The following is a 21634-nucleotide window of genomic DNA, read 5'->3' on the forward strand; positions in this document are numbered from 1 at the left end:
TAAAAAACATGCACTATCACATTACCCCGATAAACATGCAGGGTGTTGGGTCAAATGCTTTGGGCACAGAAATAAAATAAATGCAACAAAATATTGTTTGTTGACGCTATTGGGATTGAGGCAAAGTTGGAAGTAAAGCTGAGCACACACTATGAGATACTGTATATGGTACTATATATTGTTTTAACACTTATCGGAACGATATACCATACACATCATATAGTGTACCCCTGAGCCATCATTCCTGGCCATCGTACATTGAATCTTCCCATTGCATGTGCTGCATGTCCACATCCGAAGCAGGTGCACATACATGCACATACATGCAGCATTGTGCCGTCGTACAGCAGAATGTTTAGTGTGCATGGTGGATGCATCGCATGGTGAGTACCCAGCTTAAATTGGGCAAATGCTGATGCACAGAGAAAACTTGTACAATATATTTGTCTGTATATTCCCCTGTGTGCAAAATTGTGGTTTGCTGCTGGTCATCATCATCAGTGCACACTTGCCCCGCCTACCCCATGCTAAGTGCAAAATAAACAAGTTTCTGAGTTGTTGCTGTAACTTCTAAATGCAAAATCTACCCAACAATGGAATGGCACCATGCAGTCAGTAGTGCTACCCCTCTGGGCACACACACTGCAGTCTGGGGAGCTGCCCAGAGCTTCGTTAGGATGCTCCAGGCAATCATCTACTCCCTAGAGCCAATGGCCCCACCCCCTAAGTGTGATGTCATTATTCCACATGTTTAGGGGGCTGGACTGACACAGAGGGGCATAGAGCCCTATTCTGGCTCTGATATACAACAGGAAAAAAACAGGATTTTAATTATCTACCGGTAAATCCTTTTCTCGTAGTCTATAGAGGATACTGGGGTTCCATTTAGTACCATGGGGTATAGAGGGGTCCACTAGGAGTCATGGGCACTTTAAGAATTTGATAGTGTGGGCTGGCTCCTCCCTCTACGCCCCTCCTACCAGACTCAGTCTAGGAAACTGTGCCGAGGAGACAGACATACTTTGAGAGAAGGATATAAAAGGATAGTGGTGAGATTCCGAACCAGCACACACAAGAGGAAAGCCATGCTAACCAAACTTGAAACAGGAACAGCAACGGCTGAACCAACATTACTTAACCAAGTAACAGGGCAGGAAGAACGAAGAACCGGGCAGGCGGCCAGTATCCTCTATGGACTACAAGAAAAGGATTTACTGGTAGGTAATTAAAATCCTGTTTTCTCTTACGTCCTAGAGCAGGCATTCCCAACCTTGGTCCTCAAGGCACACAAACAGTGCAGGTTTTAGTGATATCCAGGCTTCAGCACAGAAGGTTAAATCCAAACAACTGAGGTATTTAATTAATTCACCTGTGCTCAAGCACGGATATCACTAAAACCTGGACTGTTAGTGTGCCTTGAGGATCGAGGTTGGAAATGCCTGTCCTGAAGGTCCTCAGATGCCAAAGTATCGAACTTGTAGAACTTGGCAAACATGTTCGAACCAGACCAAGTAGCTGCTCAGCAGAGCTGCAAAGCCGAGACACCGCGGGCAGCCGCCCAAGAAGAACCCACTGAACCAGCAATCCTGCCGTGGAATAAGCATGCTGGATAGTGAACCAGATCCAGCGTGCAATGGACTGCTTAGAAGCAGGACACCCAATCTTATTGGGATCATAAAGAACAAACAGCACGTCCGATTTTCTGTGACAAGCTGTTCTCTTTACATACACCTTCAAAGTCCTCACAACATCCAAAGACTTTGAAGTAGCAGAGGTGTCGGTAACCATTGGATCCACAATAGGTTGGTTGATGTGAAATGCAGACACCACTTTAGGAAAAAATTGCTGATGAGTTCTGAGTTCAGCTCTGTCCTCATGCAAAGTTAAATAGGGGCTCTTGTGAGACAATGCTCCCAGCTCTGACACATGCTTTGCCAAAGCCAAGGCCAACAGTGTGACAATCTTCCACGTAAGATATTTTATGTCTACCTCCAGTAATGGTTCAAACCAGTCTGATTGGAGGAACTGCAGCACCAATTTGAGATCCCAAGGTGCCGTGGGAGGCACAAAGGGAGGTTGGATGTGCAGAACATTATTATTATGTGCAGGTCATTATCGTTCAGCTTGGATATAAATTATAACAGAAATTCCTCACTGCCATCCCATATGATGAAAATATCGCCAATATAACGGAACCAATAAATCACGTGTGAGGTGTCATTGGTGGTATGGAAGACCAGCTCTCTTTCCCACCAGCCCAGAAAGAGGTTAGCATAAGTGGGGGGCACATGCCGCCCCCATTGCTGTCCCCCTGGTCTGTAGAAATAATTGATCTGCAAACGTAAAATAGTTTTGTGCAGCACAAATTTCAGAAGTTCTAGTAAAAATTCTCCGAAAGTGTTGTTATTGCTTATGGTTAGAAAGTACCTAATTGCTGCAATACCTCTCTCATGCTCTATAGTCGTATAGAGTGCCTCAACATCAAGTGTAACCAAGAGGTGATTGGCCTCTAACTTGATATCATGCAATTTGCGGAGAACGTCATGTGTCTTGTAGGCATGATGACAGGGTAAGTACATGATGCCTGAGATGTAAATCTAAAAATCTGTTGGGTTGTTTCAATAAACCCCCCAAACCAGAAACTATGGGTCTGCCTGGCGTTTTTTTTTAATTTTTATGGATTTTGGGGAGCAAATAGAAAGTGGGAACTTTTGGGTTGGATACTGACAGATATTGGTGTTCTTGTTTTGTGATTGTCCCAAGAGACAAAGCTTTCTGAATCAGGTGAGTATATATACGTGTAAAATTCAATGTTGGATTGAACATGAGTTGTCTATAGCATTTTGAGGTATTCAGTTGACAGCGAGCTTCTCGAGTGTACATTTCCAGGGGCCACAGAACTATATTTCCCCCTTTGTCTGAGGGCTTGATTATTACATCATTCCAGGATTGTAATACCCTTAGTGCTTGTTTCTCACTCCTGGAGAGATTGTTTTTCCTCCATCTGGATTTCTTGTTTTTGTGATAGATGGCGTCAAATTCTTTCAACACCATCTCCATAAAAACATGCACCTCTGGGCTCAGATTGTCTTGGGGAAAGAAGGAGGATTTTATCTTACATGTTGGTCTTGGGGGAGCATGTGGTGAGGGTGGATCCATAGATGTATCTTGTAAAACTGGTAAGCCTGATTTGAAGACTCTGTGAGGTGGGAGCTCTTGGAACTCCAGTCTGTAGCCCTGGGAAATAAGATCTATGACCCACGGATACTGGCACGAACATGTCCAGATGTGACTGAAGAATTTAAGTTGGGCTCCCACCTGATAGTCTTCCAGGCATCACGGTCCACCGTCATGCTGAAGGCTTTGAGGAAGCAGAGCCTGAGCTCTGTTCCTGAGAACCGGCAGTTGCTGGTTTGTGTGGTTAACCTCTTGCACCTCTGGTGGCTGTAAAGGCACCTCTGGATTTGCCCTTAAACTTGGCCATCAGAAAGGACTGTAAATTTGATGCTGAGTAAGCTTTCCTGGCTTGGAGAGCTGCGGAAGAAAGATATGTAGACTTACCCGCAGTAGCTTTGGAGATCCATTTGTCTAGTTCGTCTCCAAATAAGGCCTCTCCTGTGAATGGTAGACCTTCCACGCCTTTCTTGGAGTCTGCATCAGCAGTCCACTGGCAGAGCCACAAGCCCCTGCATGCTGACACTGCCATAGCAGAGGTGCGTGCATTAAGCAAGCCTATCTCTTTTATGGCTTCCACCATGAAGTTCGCAGAGTCCTGTACATATTGCAGGAGTAAAGCAATCTCCCCCCTCGGTAAGCAATCTAACCCCTCAATGAAGTTACCTGACCATTTAGCAATGGCTTTTGTAATCCACGCACATGCAATAGTGGGTCTCTGGGCCACCCCAGCATCTGTGTACAAGAATTTAAATGTAGTCTCAATTTTACGATCAGCAGTGTCTTTTAGGGAGGCTGCACCAGGAACAGGCAATACTATTTTCCGTGACAGCCTAGAGACTGATGCGTCCACTATTGGTGGATGTTCCCTTTTTTTCTATCCTCAGGAGAAAAAGGAAAAGATGAGAGTAACCTTTTAGGGATTTGGAACTTCCTATCAGGATTAACCCATGGTTCTTCAAACAGGGTATTTAATTCCTTTGACACAGGAAAAGTGACTGAGGACTTATTTTTTACATTAAAATAAGATTCCTCACACTCCTCTGTCATCTTATCAGGAATTTGCAGAACGTATCTGATAGCTTCTATAACAGCCTCTATTCCTGTGACAGAGCAGCATCCCCGCCTTCTGTATCCACCTCCCCTCCTCCACGTCTGACCCTTCAGTGTCAGAGTCAGACTGCAGGACATGGGCCAGAGTTCACTTTTGCGGACAAATGGTAGGGGGACTGAGATGCTGGTTTGGGGAGTCTCTGTTCATAAACTCATCCACAGACTGCCTTAAGTATTGCGTCTCTTTCTCATTGCAGGACAATTTATTAGACATATTGGAAATCATTCCTTTAATGGAATCCAGCCATGCTGGTTCAGCCCCGCTAGCCTGGGAAGGTGCACTACATGAGTACATAGTAGTGAGCTCCCTGGGAAAGAGGAACACTCTGCCGTACATGAAACACACTCTTTGACTGAGATATTGTTAATGTGACAGTACACACACACACACACACACACACACACACAAGGTTAAAAGCACAATTAACCCACAAAGAGCCCTTCTAGGGAGACACTGAGGTATAGTGGAGCCAGCACACAGCGCCCTTATTGCTAATGCCAAGCTAAGCCGGGTCGCAGACTAAGTACCCAGATTGGGGACTAAGTACACTAGTAATCGCTCCCCCCCTGGTACCGCTGAGGTAATCTGGAGTCACTCCGGAGGAACTGCGCGTTCCTGTCAGTCAGCGTCTGTGTCCACTGCAGAATGAAAATGGTGCTGGTGAGCTACTGGATCCACTCATAGTGAAGCCCCGCCCCTTCAAGGGTGCGCAGTCTTCCTGCTTTTTTATACTGGCTGAGATAATCTAATGCTTAAAATGGATTGAGAACCGTTTTAAGGCTGTGTTTGCCAGTGTGGGTACTGTGTACAGTGTACTGAGATGCAATTGTGTACTGAGTCTGGAGACGCATTCCGCCCCAGTTAGAAGCCGTGTTACTCCGTACCCTCATGCTGCCGTAATGGCCGACGACCCACTAACCAGGACGCTGGCTTAGTACTCACCACTCTTCATCCTTCTGGCTCTGTTGGCGGTGGCAGCATGCTGCTGGAATGTAGGCTTGCCGTGATGGAGCTTGCGAATAGTTCCCTCAGGAGCTAGTGTCCTGTCGGCAGGAAACGGGACCATTAACCCTTCAAGAGGTTGGGCCGTTCCCCCCCTTAGTCCCATGAAGCAGGCAGGCTGGTGCCAACCAGCCCTGCCTGTAAATAACAAACATAGAAAATAAATGCAGAAAACTCTTCAGGAGCTTCCATAAGCATGACCAGCTCCTCTGGGCACATTTTCTAAACTGAGTCTGGTAGGAGGGGCATAGAGGGAGAAGCCAGCCCACACTATCAAATTCTTAAAGTGCCCATGGCTCCTAGTGGACCCGTCTATACACCATGGTACTAAATGGAACCCCAGTATCCTCTAGGACGTAAGAGAAACAGTGATCAGTAGCATCTAATGAGCATTAACTGGGTCCTTATAATCTAATGTTATAAAGGAACTGACAGGTGACGTGACAAGAATGAACATTCTGTCTGTCTTTATTCATCCTTCTTACCATAGGTGTGACCATTGTCTCACTCATAAAACAAGAGAGCTACTGTATTGTACTGTAATAGCTATGCCATGCTCTATAATAAGCGGTTAGGAGATGGGCAGCTGGAGGAAGAGAATTTGGGCTTAATTTCAGTGTGCGATCCAACTGGAATTATTGAGAAAAAGATGCGGGCGCATGCGCGGCGCCCGTCCTGCACATGTGCACACATTTTCTGTGGGGGGGCGCAGAAAATGCAATCGCCTCTGCCTGTCAATCAGGCAGAGGCGGTCGCGGGGTGAGGGGGGGCGGGCAACGCTCCGGAGCGTTGCGGGGACGGAGCCGGACGAGCAGGGGCAGTGCGGCACGAACGGGGGCGCATTGGGGGCGTGATCACGGCAGCTGCGTGACGTCACAGGCAGCCGCCACGATCGTTAACATGGCGGCGGGCCTCCTTAGCTGCGCCGACAGGAGGCTTCACTAATTTCTATGATGAAGCAGAAATTGCGAGGAGATTGCAATTTCTGCTTCATTGGGGGGGGGGGGGGGGGGGGGGGGGGGAGGGGGGCTGGGGGGGGGGGGGGCGAGGCGGCCCCCAGCATGCTAGGAAAAGGATTGCAAATTCTAATTCTGCTAATTAGCAGAATTTGCAGTCCTTACTGAATTAGGCCCTTTATCTGATGTTATATACTGAACAACAAATTGGGTCTCATTCTCAGATCCTGTACAATAAGCCCTAATGCAAATAAGTACATCAAATAACAGAGCTGCTGAGCAATCACTCCCTTGTAGAGTATAGACAGGGTATCTGGATGATAGGTCGACAGTTAAAAGGTCAACATCATATGGTCTATATGAGTTTTTTTTTTCTTCCATTTTTCATACTTTACCATCCATGTGGACTACAATCCAGAACGGTACCCTCTGCTTAGTGCAACAAGCCACCTTGCCTGAAGTTCCCGAGACATGCATAGGTACACAGTGCACTAATTTGGGGTCCACATGCTAATAAAGAAATTTTTACTTAAAAATAACATCAAAAGCTCATGTCAACCTTTTCATGTGTCAACCCGTCGACCCAGTCAACCTATTGACCATGTCGACCTTGTGCATGTTGAAAATTTGGTGTCGACCTAGACATTGTTTGGACCTTATGACTGTTGACCCTTTGATCCATAACCGACAGTCAGGGTGGCAGCCTATATATTGCTTATATCTACTATTGTGCTATTTCTTCTGTTTGTCTATTACTGTACTCGAAACAAAAATCCTAGAGAAATAAAATTACCCTGAAGGACTATGGGCCTAATTCAGACCCGATTGCTGTTGTGCGAATTCACACAGCGGCCGATTATCGATTGACTGCGCATGCATATGGATCGTAATGCGCAGGCACAATGCCAAACAGCAAAAAAATCGTGCTTTTTTTATCGCTAGGCGAATGCAGGCTGATTGACAGGAAGCCGGCGTTTGGGGAGTGGTAACTGCCCGTTTTCTGGGAGTGTCAGAAAAAACGCAGGCGTGCCCAAGCATTTTCTGTGAGGGTGTGTGACGTCAGCTCTGGCCCCGATCAGCCTGTTTTTTTGCTTGCACTGTAGGAGTAAGTCCCCTGGCTATGCACAGACTGCACATACTGGAAAAATCATTCGATAGTGAGTGATTTGAGAATGGATTTGCAGATGTCTGCTGCCTGGTAAAGTTTTTGCACGGCATATGCATGCATTCGCACACTTGCGCGAGGCAGATTTTCACACTCTATGGGCGGTGGCTATCTGTTTGCAGAGGAACGATCAGGTCTGAATCAGGCCCAATATCCCCTGTATTTGCCCTATTGTTGTAGTCTTCATATATGGGATGTCTGGTGAACACAACCTACTCCGAGCAGAAATAAGAAGACACGGGTGGAGGCACCACTTTTGGTTGGAGTGGCCTCTCACCTACACCCAACACGGGTGAGCAGGTGTTTCAGAATAATGCTATTATTACAGGTACATTTCAAGGGTTGTACTCACTTTATGTGACAGTTCTTCACATACATTATTTACTACACCAGGACAGGAAGAATAGGAATACTCATACATTCTGCAGACATGGACATCAATCCTTCCTGCAGCTGGTTTCCCATACGTGTATCTGGCGTAAAGGAGATATGTTACATTGCATCTTAATAAAAAAATATAGTATATCCACAAACCCCCCCAAAAAAATTGTACTCAGCTCATGATAAGTGACCGACTTCATGTTTACAAATGAGAGTTTTGAAAGACAATAGGCTGCATAGTAACAGAAGGCAACAGTCCTCTCTAAGGCGACATGGATCTCTCCAGGTATTAACCTGCCCATCCAAGCTCCTTCCTGCTCTATGTAAATTTTCTCTGCTTTATACAGTACTATGCATGCTCAGCTACATTTCATAACACGTAGTCCCAGACATCATTCAGTTAGAGCCAGCACAGTGGGTCCTACAACAGAGAATAAGGCTGAACCTGATCATATTTTGTGCTCGGGACATCCAAATTATTATTATTATTATTATTATTATTATTATGTTGCGGGCCGCCTCTGGTGGATCTATGTGATTGCAGCCTGACGCCTATGTTTGTGTGCCGGACTGGCTGCTGCATAATTGGGCCATTAGTAGTGATGTGCACCGGACATTTTTCGGGTTTTGTGTTTTGGTTTTGGATTCGGTTCCGCGGCCGTGTTTTGGATTCGGACGCGTTTTGGCAAAACCTCACCGAAATTTTTTTGTCGGATTCGGGGCTAAAAAACAGCTTAAATCATAGAATTTGGGGGTCATTTTGATCCCATAGTATTATTAACCTAGGAGTGGCACTGCAGTGTCAATCAAGACAGGATGGCACTTCAAAAAAATTGTCCCCAAACAGCACATAATGCAAAGAAAAAAAGAGGCGCACCAAGGTCGCTGTGTGACAAAGCTAAGTGACACAAGTGGCCGACACAAACACCTGGCCCATCTAGGAGTGGCACTGCAGTGTCAAGACAGGATGGCACTTCAAAAAATTGTCCCCAAACAGCACATGATGCAAAGAAAAAAAGAGGCGCACCACAGGTATAGAATGTAGATGGATAGTATACTTAATGAATGACGACACAGAGGTAGGTATAGCAGTGGCCTACCGTACTGCTATATATAGTATACTGGTGGTCACTGTGTAAGCAAACTGCAAAACTAAAATGCACCACAGGTATAGAATGTAGATGGATAGTATACTTAATGAATGACGACACAGAGGTAGGTACAGCAGTGGCCTACCGTACTGCTATATATAGTATACTGGTGGTCACTGTGTCAGCAAACTGCAAAACTAAAATGCACCACAGGTATAGAATGTAGATGGATAGTATACTTAATGAATGACGACACAGAGGTAGGTACAGCAGTGGCCTACCGTACTGCTATATACAGTATACTGGTGGTCACTGTGTCAGCAAACTGCAAAACTAAAATGCACCACAGGTATAGAATGTAGATGGATAGTATACTTAATGAATGACAACACAGAGGTAGGTACAGCAGTGGCCTACCGTACTGCTATATATAGTATACTGGTGGTCACTATGTCAGCAAACTGCAAAACTAAAATGCACCACAGGTATAGAATGTAGATGGATAGTATACTTAATGAATGACGACACAGAGGTAGGTACAGCAGTGGCCTACTGTACTGCTATATATAGTATACTGGTGGTCACTGTGTCAGCAAACTGCAAAACTAAAATGCACCACAGGTATAGAATGTAGATGGATAGTATACTTAATGGATGACGACACATAGGTAGGTACAGCAGTGGCCTACCGTACTGCTATATATAGTATACTGGTGGTCACTGTGTCAGCAAACTGCAAAACTAAAATGCACCACAGGTATAGAATGTAGATGGATAGTATACTTAATGAATGACGACACAGAGGTAGGTACAGCAGTGGCCTACCGTACTGCTATATATAGTATACTGGTGGTCACTGTGTCAGCAAACTGCAAAACTAAAATGCACCACAGGTATAGAATGTAGATGGATAGTATACTTAATGAATGATGACACAGAGTTAGGTACAGCAGTGGCCTACCGTACTGCTATATATAGTATACTGGTGGTCACTGTGTCAGCAAACTGCAAAACTAAAATGCACCACAGGTATAGAATGTAGATGGATAGTATACTTAATGAATGACGACACAGAGGTAGGTACAGCAGTGGCCTACCGTACTGCTATATATAGTATACTGGTGGTCACTGTGTCAGCAAACTGCAAAACTAAAATGCACCACAGGTATAGAATGTAGATGGATAGTATACTTAATGAATGACGACACAGAGGTAGGTACAGCAGTGGCCTACCGTACTGCTATATACAGTATACTGGTGGTCACTGTGTCAGCAAACTGCAAAACTAAAATGCACCACAGGTATAGAATGTAGATGGATAGTATACTTAATGAATGACAACACAGAGGTAGGTACAGCAGTGGCCTACCGTACTGCTATATATAGTATACTGGTGGTCACTATGTCAGCAAACTGCAAAACTAAAATGCACCACAGGTATAGAATGTAGATGGATAGTATACTTAATGAATGACGACACAGAGGTAGGTACAACAGTGGCCTACTGTACTGCTATATATAGTATACTGGTGGTCACTGTGTCAGCAAACTGCAAAACTAAAATGCACCACAGGTATAGAATGTAGATGGATAGTATACTTAATGGATGACGACACATAGGTAGGTACAGCAGTGGCCTACCGTACTGCTATATATAGTATACTGGTGGTCACTGTGTCAGCAAACTGCAAAACTAAAATGCACCAGAGGTATAGAATGTAGATGGATAGTATACTTAATGAATGACGACACAGAGGTAGGTACAGCAGTGGCCTACCGTACTGCTATATATAGTATACTGGTGGTCACTGTGTCAGCAAACTGCAAAACTAAAATGCACCACAGGTATAGAATGTAGATGGATAGTATACTTAATGAATGACGACACAGAGGTAGGTACAGCAGTGGCCTACCGTACTGCTATATACAGTATACTGGTGGTCACTGTGTCAGCAAACTGCAAAACTAAAATGCACCACAGGTATAGAATGTAGATGGATAGTATACTTAATGAATGACAACACAGAGGTAGGTACAGCAGTGGCCTACCGTACTGCTATATATAGTATACTGGTGGTCACTATGTCAGCAAACTGCAAAACTAAAATGCACCACAGGTATAGAATGTAGATGGATAGTATACTTAATGAATGACGACACAGAGGTAGGTACAACAGTGGCCTACTGTACTGCTATATATAGTATACTGGTGGTCACTGTGTCAGCAAACTGCAAAACAAAAATGCACCACAGGTATAGAATGTAGATGGATAGTATACTTAATGGATGACGACACATAGGTAGGTACAGCAGTGGCCTACCGTACTGCTATATATAGTATACTGGTGGTCACTGTGTCAGCAAACTGCAAAACTAAAATGCACCAGAGGTATAGAATGTAGATGGATAGTATACTTAATGAATGACGACACAGAGGTAGGTACAGCAGTGGCCTACCGTACTGCTATATATAGTATACTGGTGGTCACTGTGTCAGCAAACTGCAAAACTAAAATGCACCACAGGTATAGAATGTAGATGGATAGTATACTTAATGAATGATGACACAGAGTTAGGTACAGCAGTGGCCTACCGTACTGCTATATATAGTATACTGGTGGTCACTGTGTCAGCAAACTGCAAAACTAAAATGCACCACAGGTATAGAATGTAGATGGATAGTATACTTAATGAATGACGACACAGAGGTAGGTACAGCAGTGGCCTACCGTACTGCTATATATAGTATACTGGTGGTCACTGTGTCAGCAAACTGCAAAACTAAAATGCACCACAGGTATAGAATGTAGATGGATAGTATACTTAATGAATGATGACACAGAGGTAGGTACAGCAGTGGCCTACCGTACTGCTATATATAGTATACTGGTGGTCACTGTGTCAGCAAACTGCAAAACTAAAATGCACCACAGGTATAGAATGTAGATGGATAGTATACTTAATGACGACACAGAGGTAGGCACAGCAGTGGCCTTCTGTATCGTACTGCTATATATAGTATACTGGTGGTCACTGTGTCAGCAAAACTCTGCACTGTACTCCTCCTATATAATATTAATTATACTGGTGGTCCCCAGTCCCCACAATAAAGCAGCACACTGAGCACAGATATGGAGTGTTTTTCAGGCAGACAACGTATACTGGTGGTCACTGTCAGCAAAACTCTGCACTGTACTCCTGCTATATAATACAGCTGCTCCCCAGTCCCCACAATTAAGCAGTGTGAGCACAGATATATTATTATGCAGCACACTGAGCACAGATATGGAGCATTTTTTTCAGGCAGAGAACGGATAAAAACTGGTGGTCACTTATCAGCAAAACTCTGCACTGTACTCCTCCTAACAGCTGCTCCCCAGTCCTCCCCACAATTAAGCAATAAAGCAATCAAGTTCAACAATAAAGGGAGAGGACGCCAGCCACGTCCTCTCCCTATCATCTCCAATGCACGAGTGAAAATGGTGGCGACGCGCGGCTGCTTATATAGAATCCGAATCTCGCGAGAATCCGACAGCGGGATGATGACGTTCGGGCGCGCTCGGGTTAGCCGAGCAAGGCGGGAAGGTTCGAACCTGCCTCGGACCCGTGTAAAAAGGGTGAAGTTCGGGGGGGTTCGATTTCCGAGAAACCGAACCCGCTCATCTCTAGCCATTAGCACTAGGCTTTGTGTGTCAGGCTGCTCACCTGCAGTGACTCTTCTCATTAAGGGGTCTTGGGGTCTATTTACTAAGCCTTGGATGGAGATAAAGTCACTGGAGATAAAGTACCAGCCAATTGGCTCCTAACTGTCATTTTTCAAACCCAGCCTGTGGCATGTCAGTTAGGAGCGGATTGGCTGGTACTTTATCTCCAGCAACTTTATCTCCATCCAAAGCTTAGTAAATAGACCCCCTTGTCCTTTTTGGCTGTCTTGATTGGATATTGTGTCTTTTATTACCCAGCCTGCCTAGGATCTAGCTGCTCAGTGCTTATCCTGATTCTGTACAACCCTGATCTACTCAGTCTATCCTGACGAACCCTGATGAACTGAACAGTCCGTGTAATCCTGTCATACTCTGAGCCTGCTGTTTTCCTGCAAGTGCCTGATCCTGGGTTCTCCAGTCTACACTGTCTCTGTTAAGAGCTTCTGTTTATGTTCCTGATTCTGTGCACAATCCGTAGTACTCCAGCCTGTATTTGCTCAACTAGAGCTTTTTGTACCCTGTGTTATTACCCGTGTCTTGTCAGTCTGGTCCTGCAGTATGTCTTTCTGTGTCACTCTTCCACCATGTTATACATGTACCGTTGGTGTCGCTATTAGCAGTCACTTCAGTATTCCAGTCCTGTCTGTTTGTATGTCTGTAGCCGGCGCCGCTCCATGGTCTGGTCTTGTATTTCTGTCTGCCTGCGCCGGCGCTGCTCTGCGGTCTGGTCCGGCAAGTCCAGTTGTGAGTTCCTGTATTGTGTGCTATCTGGTCCTGTATTTCTGTCTGCCTGTATTATATTTAGACGCTACCAGGGACTGCACCGCTATCACCTCGGCCATTGCCGTTCAGTACCCAGTGCTTGGTTTCCCATCTCCAGTCCTGTGGTGCTAGTGTGTACCATCTGCCACAGTGATCCCATGCCAGTAGCACGCGATGGTGTGCTGAAGTTATTGTTTGTCCTGTGTGTCTGGTCCTTCCTTTTGTATCCCAGTCTGACTCCAGTTCCATACTTGCCATGCCCAGCGTCCCACAGCAACCTTGTCTATCATAAAAACCTGGGGGCATCTGAGTACTGGGCGGACCTAATCCTCCTGGGAAAGGCGGCTGCTATAGGCTAAGTCTTTGGCTGCAGGAGGCTAAAGGAGTGCTGGGCAAGAGCAACAGCACCACCTAGTACCACCCTTATTATTATTATTATTATTATTATTATTATTATCTTTTACTTGTAAGGTGCCACAGAGTATACATAGTACTGTTCCAAAAGTAAACATAAAAACAAAGCATAAATACGATGCACAACAGTGAACTATCGTATAATTGCAAGCACTACAGTAAATCCACAGACAAGGAGTTACAAGTACAAGGTGAAGGATGGAGCAATTGTAGCTAGAGTCTGCAAGCAGTGGTGTCACACAGGGGAAATCACAATAGCACTAAATGATCCTGTACCCATTGTATGAGTGAGCATACAAGGCGAGATGAGTATGAGTGAGCATGAAGACGAGAAGGAGACAAAAGAAAGGACCACTGGTGAAATAGGTAATGCAAGGGAAGAACAAGAGGGAAGAAGGTCCTACCCAGCAGATTACATTCTTCTAGAATTGGGTAAACAATTGGAGGATGAACTGTGATGGGTAAGTGGAGGGAGTTAGATAGGCGTTAAGAAGAAGGCTGGTAGGTTTTGGTTAAAGTATGTCTTAAGGGCACATTTAAAGCTGGGGGATCTTGAAAAAAGTCGCACACTCATTTACATGACATGATCTTCTCAAGATAATGCAGGAAGGTCATGAATCCAGAGGAACAGTGTAGGACCACAGTACCTGGAGCAAGTGGTGTGAAACAGTAAAACAAGTACAACATGTTGATAAAGACACCTGGATGACTGAGCTGGATTTATGTATGTGTGACCTTTTTATCTTCATTGTTTGTTTAGTACACTACTCTTCCTCATGCAGTAGGTATATTAGAGTATTCTATATATTTAGCTTTAAGGGATTATATATGGAAGCTGCTGAAAATATGCACATGGTTACCATGAGCATAAGCATAAGGAGACTGGAATATCTTGTGGTCTTGGAGAGCATTACTTACTTGCCACATACTGTCACTTTCAATTCTTGGTCGAGGATAGTGATAACTGATGGCATTTGCACCTTCACTTCATATTTGGGTAATACTGAAATGATATAAATACAGTAAATTGTAGTTAAAGCCCCTATGCATCTACGCGCCATTTTCCAGATTCCCAGACTAGACGGGAACCACCAATCTGCCATTTAGAACCAATCGATGATCCATCAGAGCGTCTGAGAAATTCTTCACATTAAAATTCCACAATTTGACAGTTTTCGGTTGGGATTGAGGAATCAAGATTTTTTAACTTGTTTAATATTCCTGATTACCCAACCAGGCAATAGGGGATCAGAACATTGTGTCAATTCTTTGCTAATGTATGGGAGCCTTTACAATGATCATGTTCCATCCCAAATACCTCCTATTACAGCTTCTACTTAAAGAGCAAACTAACGCATACTGGAAGATTGCTGGATAAACTTAGCTGTGCCCAGCACAGGTTAAACTTCAGAATATTAAATGGAGAATTAAAAACAAAATTATACAAGAAACAGCCCCACCTACAGTATTATCCTTACAGTATAGCTTCCAAGCAAAATATTGGGCCTAATTCAGATGTGATCGCAGCAGCAAATTTGTTAGCTAATGGGCAAAACCATGTGCACTGCAGGTGTGTAATACCCCACTATGTGAGTTATTATGCTGACACTGTTCATCACACTACAGCACATATATACTGTATGTAATTTCACAGACAGATAACAATTCCCAGCAGCCTCTGCCGCTGCTCAGGAGGACAGGTACACATCACGTGACCAGTGTCAGGTGGTACAGTGTGACAGTTGATAGTGTGTGGCAATTGGAGCGGACATCTTAGGTGACAGGATGGAGAGGGGATGCAGCTCCTCCCTTAGAGACGGGTAGTGAGCAGCCCACAGAGAAGCAGGCTCTCCCCTCCGCAGTGAGCAGGTATCCGGCAGCCTCCACAGGGGACTGAAAAACAGAGGTAACCTCAGGAGCAGCAATTTCTACAGAACAGCTGAGCAGTGTACGGGAAGAGATCTGTAGAATATCAACAAGCACAACCCTGCATCACACTCATGCATGACAGCTGCAGCAATAATTAACTCATCAGCTTTAGAGGACAGTGAGAACTATAATTAATAGGTACAAAGATGATGGCTGGCAAAGGCATAGCTAGGGTTTTCGGAGCCCAGGGCAAGATGGAAAATGCCCCCCCCCTAAAAAAAAACACACAAAAGAAGCATGTGCGCGCGCCAAAGACGCGTGTGTCGAAAAAAATAGGCGTGGCCACACGCCAGAAGGGGTGTGGCCACGCTCTAAAAGGGGTGTGACCACGCTCCAGAAGGGGTGTGGCCACTGAAAATGGCCCACAGTGCCAGTTACATTGCCCCACAGTGCCAGATACAATGCCCCACAGTGCCGGATACATGCCCCACAGTGCAAGATACATTGCCCCACAGTGCCAGATACATTGCCCCACTCAGTGCCAGATACATGCTCCACTCAGTGCCAGATACATGCCCCACAGTGAGAGTTACATTGCCCCACAGTGCCAGTTACATTGCCCCACAGTGCCAGTAACATTGCCCCACAGTGCCAGATACATGCCCCACTGTGCCAGATACATGCCCCACAGTGCCAGTTACATTGCCCCACAGTGCCAGTTACATTGCCCCACAGTGCCAGATACATACCCCACTCAGTGCCAGATACATGCCCCACAGTGCCAGTTACATTGCCCCACAGTGCCAGTTATATTGCCCCACAGTGCCAGTTACATGCCCCACAGTGCCAGATACATGCCCCACTGTGCCAGATACATGCCCCACAGTGCCTGTTACATTGCCCCACAGTGCCAGTTACATTGCCCCACAGTGCCAGATACAATGCCCCACAGTGCCAGATACATTGCCCCACAGTGCCAGATACATGCCCCACTCAGTGCCAGATACATGCCCCACAGTGCCAGTTACATTGCCCCACAGTGCCAGATACATTGCCCCACAGTGCCAGATACATGCCCCACTGTGCCAGATACATGCCCCACAAGGCCAGTTACATTGCGTCACAGTGCCAGTTACATTGCCCCACAGTGCCGGATACATGCCCCACAGTGCCAGATACATGCCCCACAGTGCCAGATACATTGCCCCACAGTGCCAGATACATTGCCCCACAGTGCCAGATACATGCCCCACAGTGCCAGTAACATTGCCCCACAGTGCCAGTTACATTGCCCCACAGTGCCAGGTACATGCCCTACTGTGCCAGTTACATTGCCCCACAGTGTCGGATACATGCCCCACTGTGCCGGATACATTGCCCCACAGTGCCAGATACATTGCCCCACAGTGCCAGATACATTGCCCCACAGTGCCAGATACATGCCCCACAGTGCCAGTTACATTGCCCCACAGTGCTAGTTACATGCCCCACAGTGCCAGATACATGCCCCACAGTGCCAGATACATGCCCCACTGTGCCAGATACATGCCCCACAGTGCCGGATACATGCCCCACAGTGCCGGATACATTGCCCCACAGTGCCAGATACATTGCCCCACATTGCCAGATACATGCCCCACTCAGTGCCAGATACATGCCCCATAGGGCCAGTTACATTGCCCCACAGTGCCAGTTACATTGCCCCACAGTGCCAGTTACATTGCCCCACAGTGCCAGATACATGCCCCACTGTGCCAGTTACATTGCCCCACAGTGCCGGATACATGCCCCACAGTGCCGGATACATTGCCCCACAGTGCCAGATACATTGCCCCACAGTGCCAGATACATTGCCCCACAGTGCCAGTTACATTGCCCCACAGTGCCAGATACATGCCCCATAGTGCCAGCTACATTGCCCCACAGTGCCAGATACATGCCCTACTGTGCCAGTTACATTGCCCCACTCAGTGCCAGATACATGCCCCACAGTGCCAGTTACATTTCCCCACAGTGCCAGATACATTGCCCCACAGTCCAGATTCATGCCCCATTGTGCCACAAGGCCAGTTACATTGCCCCACAGTGCCAGTTACATTGCCCCACAGTGCCGGGTACATGCCCCACAGTGCCAGATACATGCCCCACAGTGCCAGATACATTGCCCCACAGTGCCAGATACATTGCCCCACAGTGCCTGATACATGCCCCACAGTGCCAGTTACATTGCCCCACAGTGCCAGTTACATTGCCCCACAGTGCCAGATACATGCCCTACTGTGCCAGTTACATTGCCCCACTGTGTCGGATACATGCCCTACTGTGCCGGATACATTGCCCCACAGTGCCAGATACATTGCCCCACAGTGCCAGATACATTGCCCCACAGTGCCAGATACATGCCCCACAGTGCCAGTTACATTGCCCCACAGTGCCAGTTTGATAATGCTGATTTTGATTACCTTATAACCTTCACTATATGGGTAAGAGACTTAATACGCAATTGGCGTATGGGGTACCGTAAGGGTACGCACTTAGCGTAGCATACGCTCGGCCATGATCGAGACGCACATGCGGCACGCTCGCTCACAGCTTACGCTTGGTGTCGAGCACGCTATAGGCGAGCGACTACCGTATTGCTACGCTACCAGCGTAGCGGACGCTCGAGACCACGAGGAGATCACAAGCGGCGCAGACGCTAACAAGATGACAATCAGTAAACCTTGAATGTAACACACAGAAAGGATACTCTTATGCTGTAAACCTTGTACGGAAACACTGTAGCGATATAACGCTGCTTAACCTGATTAACACTAAAGCTGTTTGAGCGATCGAGACGCTCCTATTACCCTCTGCAATGTAATGAACACACGATACCGCGCTAAGGTTCCAACACCTTTACTAACAAGCTTTTAGTTATATTGAAAAGGGGAAACAGTTACAAGTCATACACTACAAGCTAACATATAATTCTAACAGAATATCTAGACAGAAAATATACAATAGCGTCACAAACTTATACTATAACAGAGAGAGAGGGAATGGCCAATACAAACAAAGAGCGAGATGATTACAGAGAATTACTTACACACACTGGGAATGATCGCTGCGCAGCCTGGTACCAGCTCCGAGTTAGTCAATATGAAAACCGTTTGTGGAGAGAGTGAGGGAGCTGCCCAGGCTGGCTGATCTTATATACACTGAGTACAGTATACTACAAAGGGACCTATAATCTCATTGTTCATTGGACACAGGAATGTCTCCTCGCATCATAACAAAAGGTCATAGGTTAGTTTGAACAGGTGGGCTGTGACTATATCAAACTGCTCAAGTGGGAGGGAATCTGAAGATTCCCGCCGCATGTGTAATGAATCGCAAATATATGAAATGTCCAGAATCTACTAATGGCCATAACTATACGCAGGTGCGATTAATCTTTACCTAACCAACACCGGATTGTTGCTATTAAAATGTTCTTTAGTTAGGTACCAGACACAGCTGTTCAAACCCTGTCTGACCCTCCGTACCATACAAAGAGGAATTCCTCTGTCCAGCGACCATTTACATTAAACAAACTTACAGTCATTATTAAGGGGAACATTATCTATAAAACATACTATTTGGTTTTATTATTTAACGATTAAGTCGCCCGCTAGACGCACACAAACTCTACCGTAAATGCACATACCACGCGCTCGAGCGCATGGCCGAGGCGCCATCACGCGGCTGCGAGTATCCGCACGCATGGGAGAGAATGTGCACGTGCAGCAGGCACGCGCATGAGGTGAATATATGGCAACGTGTAGCATGATATTTTTCCGACTTTGACAGTCCACCCTTTGGCAGTCACCAATAACTGCCACTTCCTAAAACAGTTTAAAAAGAGAAAAAATATGTCATGTATAAATACATTTCTATGATTGGGTAAGGGAGAAGAGAGGAAGGTGAGAAAAAGGTATGACCTAGTGAGATAGTAGAAGCATGTGTGTATGAATCCATGTTTGAGGGGTCATGTATCATCGTGCCGTACGTGTTTTAAATCAAGCTTCGAGGTATTGCGAAGTATACATTTGAATTCCTTCTTATCCCGTATTACGGGCCTGTGGATGGGCTGTCAAACTTTACCGAGCTCTTTTCGGCTTTTGGTTGCAACAAAATGGGGGAGCACATTTTAGTTGATGATACATGAATGGGGGGATATGTGAGTGCTGATATCTGTGCCTATATTCCCTATCGACTATGTGTGTCATTACCTGAAGGTTGTAGAAATGAAGATAAGAAGCAATTATGGTAAATGCAGTCATAAACTATGTGAGTTTAATATACATTTGTTGATTGAGGTCTTGTCTTGTGTCTTGTCTCGATGTACATGTTGACTGTTGTCTCCCGATGCTTTTGCTATAATTGCTTGAGCAAAAAGCTTTCTCAATGTCCATAGACTTACAATCTTTAAAGTGTTGGGCTATCGTAAAATTTTAAAGTCACTAGGGATATTGGGGTCTATGGCATTGTCCATCAGTGGTCTGTGTAAAAGGTTGTCAAATTCTTCTTTCAAGCGGATGTCTTTGTATCTTGGAGGAAAACAAAGGAGAAACGGGTGAAAGAAACGGACCGTGGAATCACATTTTCATCACAACATTGTCTCTATCGTTGGGTCATACATCAAATTAGTTGTTGTTAGTACAGTGTCCTCGTTCCTTAGACTCATCACCCTGGTATTACTTTTACGCTTTGCTAAAACCCGAACGCATCTAAATATCAGGCCAACCAATATGGCGACTCCCAGAATACACAAAAGAAATTTCCCTACATCCATGATAATACCTTGGGCCCATTCTCCTAAACCAGAGAACCAATTTCGTGGGTTCAACCATGACACCCAACTGGTCAGCTCATTACCCACAGCAGCGAGTGTGAGATTGTGTTTCCTTCGAAACTCCCACTTTAATTGTAAAATGTCATCCATCTTTTGGTCTATGACCTCGGCTGGGTCCTCCGTGCTGTTTGTAATGTACGTGCAGCACTTGATTCCATATTGAGTTGCCAGGGTAACACAATACCCGCCTGTCACAGCTGTGAGGTAATTGAGAATCATCCTATGCTGAACCAGTTCTGTTTTGTAGTCTTGTAACTCTTTCCCAGTGTACCTGAATGTGTCGTCATACATTTCGGTGATATTGTCTAATAAATTTGCAAGCGCAGATATATATTTGTAATTTATCACTCCTCTGGCGGTGCAAGTGATATCTAACGCGAGTAGGAATTGAATCCCGGTGGATTCATGGATCAGGTCAGAGGCCGAATGCTCTGTTCTTTCTATCAGGTGCCGTTTAACGATGTGCTCGTAATGAGTGTGAGTATAAGGAGCTTGGGCACTGCGGTGAATATCTTTCATTTTAGTGTGGGATACAGTCATTACCTCAGGCAGTACTTTTCCAATATAACATAACCCTTCTGAGTTTGGGGCAAGCCACTTATACGCCTTCCTCCCGCATATGAAATATGCATCATCGGGGAGAACATATGGGACGGAGTATGACATTACTATGTTACAAATTTTCCATGTGAACTCTCCTAACCCTAATTCTCCCATCTGTTTAGTACACGTATCAGTTTGTACTATCTGTGCACAGTATCCTGGTGATACTTCTCTAACTCGCATGATCCTACTTCCTAAGGTGTACCTATACCGAAAGAATTTCCTATGGTCGGCTATCTGGCGTATAAGTTCTGTGTCTATGGGCAATCTGTCAGCTCTATGTGAGAATGTCATGGTTTGATTACTCCATGACACTTCCCAATTTCCCGGCTTTCAGGGATTGGAAATGTTAAAGCACACTAAGGACCTATCCACATGATATTGGTGGAGCTTCAAACTAGGAGGACTAGAGATATTAAACCTCTTGTCCACCGGCCTCCCACCACTTAGCTCAAGTACCTCTCCTACAGTTAAAGGGAATGGTACTAGTCCTGATTTGCTATGGCCTTGAGGTACTTGAGAG

The 21634-nt window shown here is 45.5% G+C and overlaps 1 protein-coding gene across 1 annotated transcript in view; it reads right to left on the reverse strand.

Moving 5' to 3' along the window:
• LOC135057408 (alpha-2-macroglobulin-like) overlaps positions 1–21634 on the reverse strand; it is a 315880-nt gene that overhangs the window by 230391 nt on the left and 63855 nt on the right. Inside the window, exons 7-8 of the mRNA XM_063963298.1 lie at positions 14682–14766; positions 7764–7884 (exon numbers count right to left, since the gene is read on the reverse strand). Coding sequence (XP_063819368.1) covers positions 7764–7884; positions 14682–14766 — 206 coding nt within the window. The remainder of the gene's footprint in view (positions 1–7763; positions 7885–14681; positions 14767–21634) is intronic.

The sequence above is a fragment of the Pseudophryne corroboree genome, chromosome 3 (genome assembly GCF_028390025.1).
Source record: "Pseudophryne corroboree isolate aPseCor3 chromosome 3, aPseCor3.hap2, whole genome shotgun sequence".
Classification (NCBI taxonomy): Eukaryota; Metazoa; Chordata; class Amphibia; order Anura; family Myobatrachidae; genus Pseudophryne; species Pseudophryne corroboree.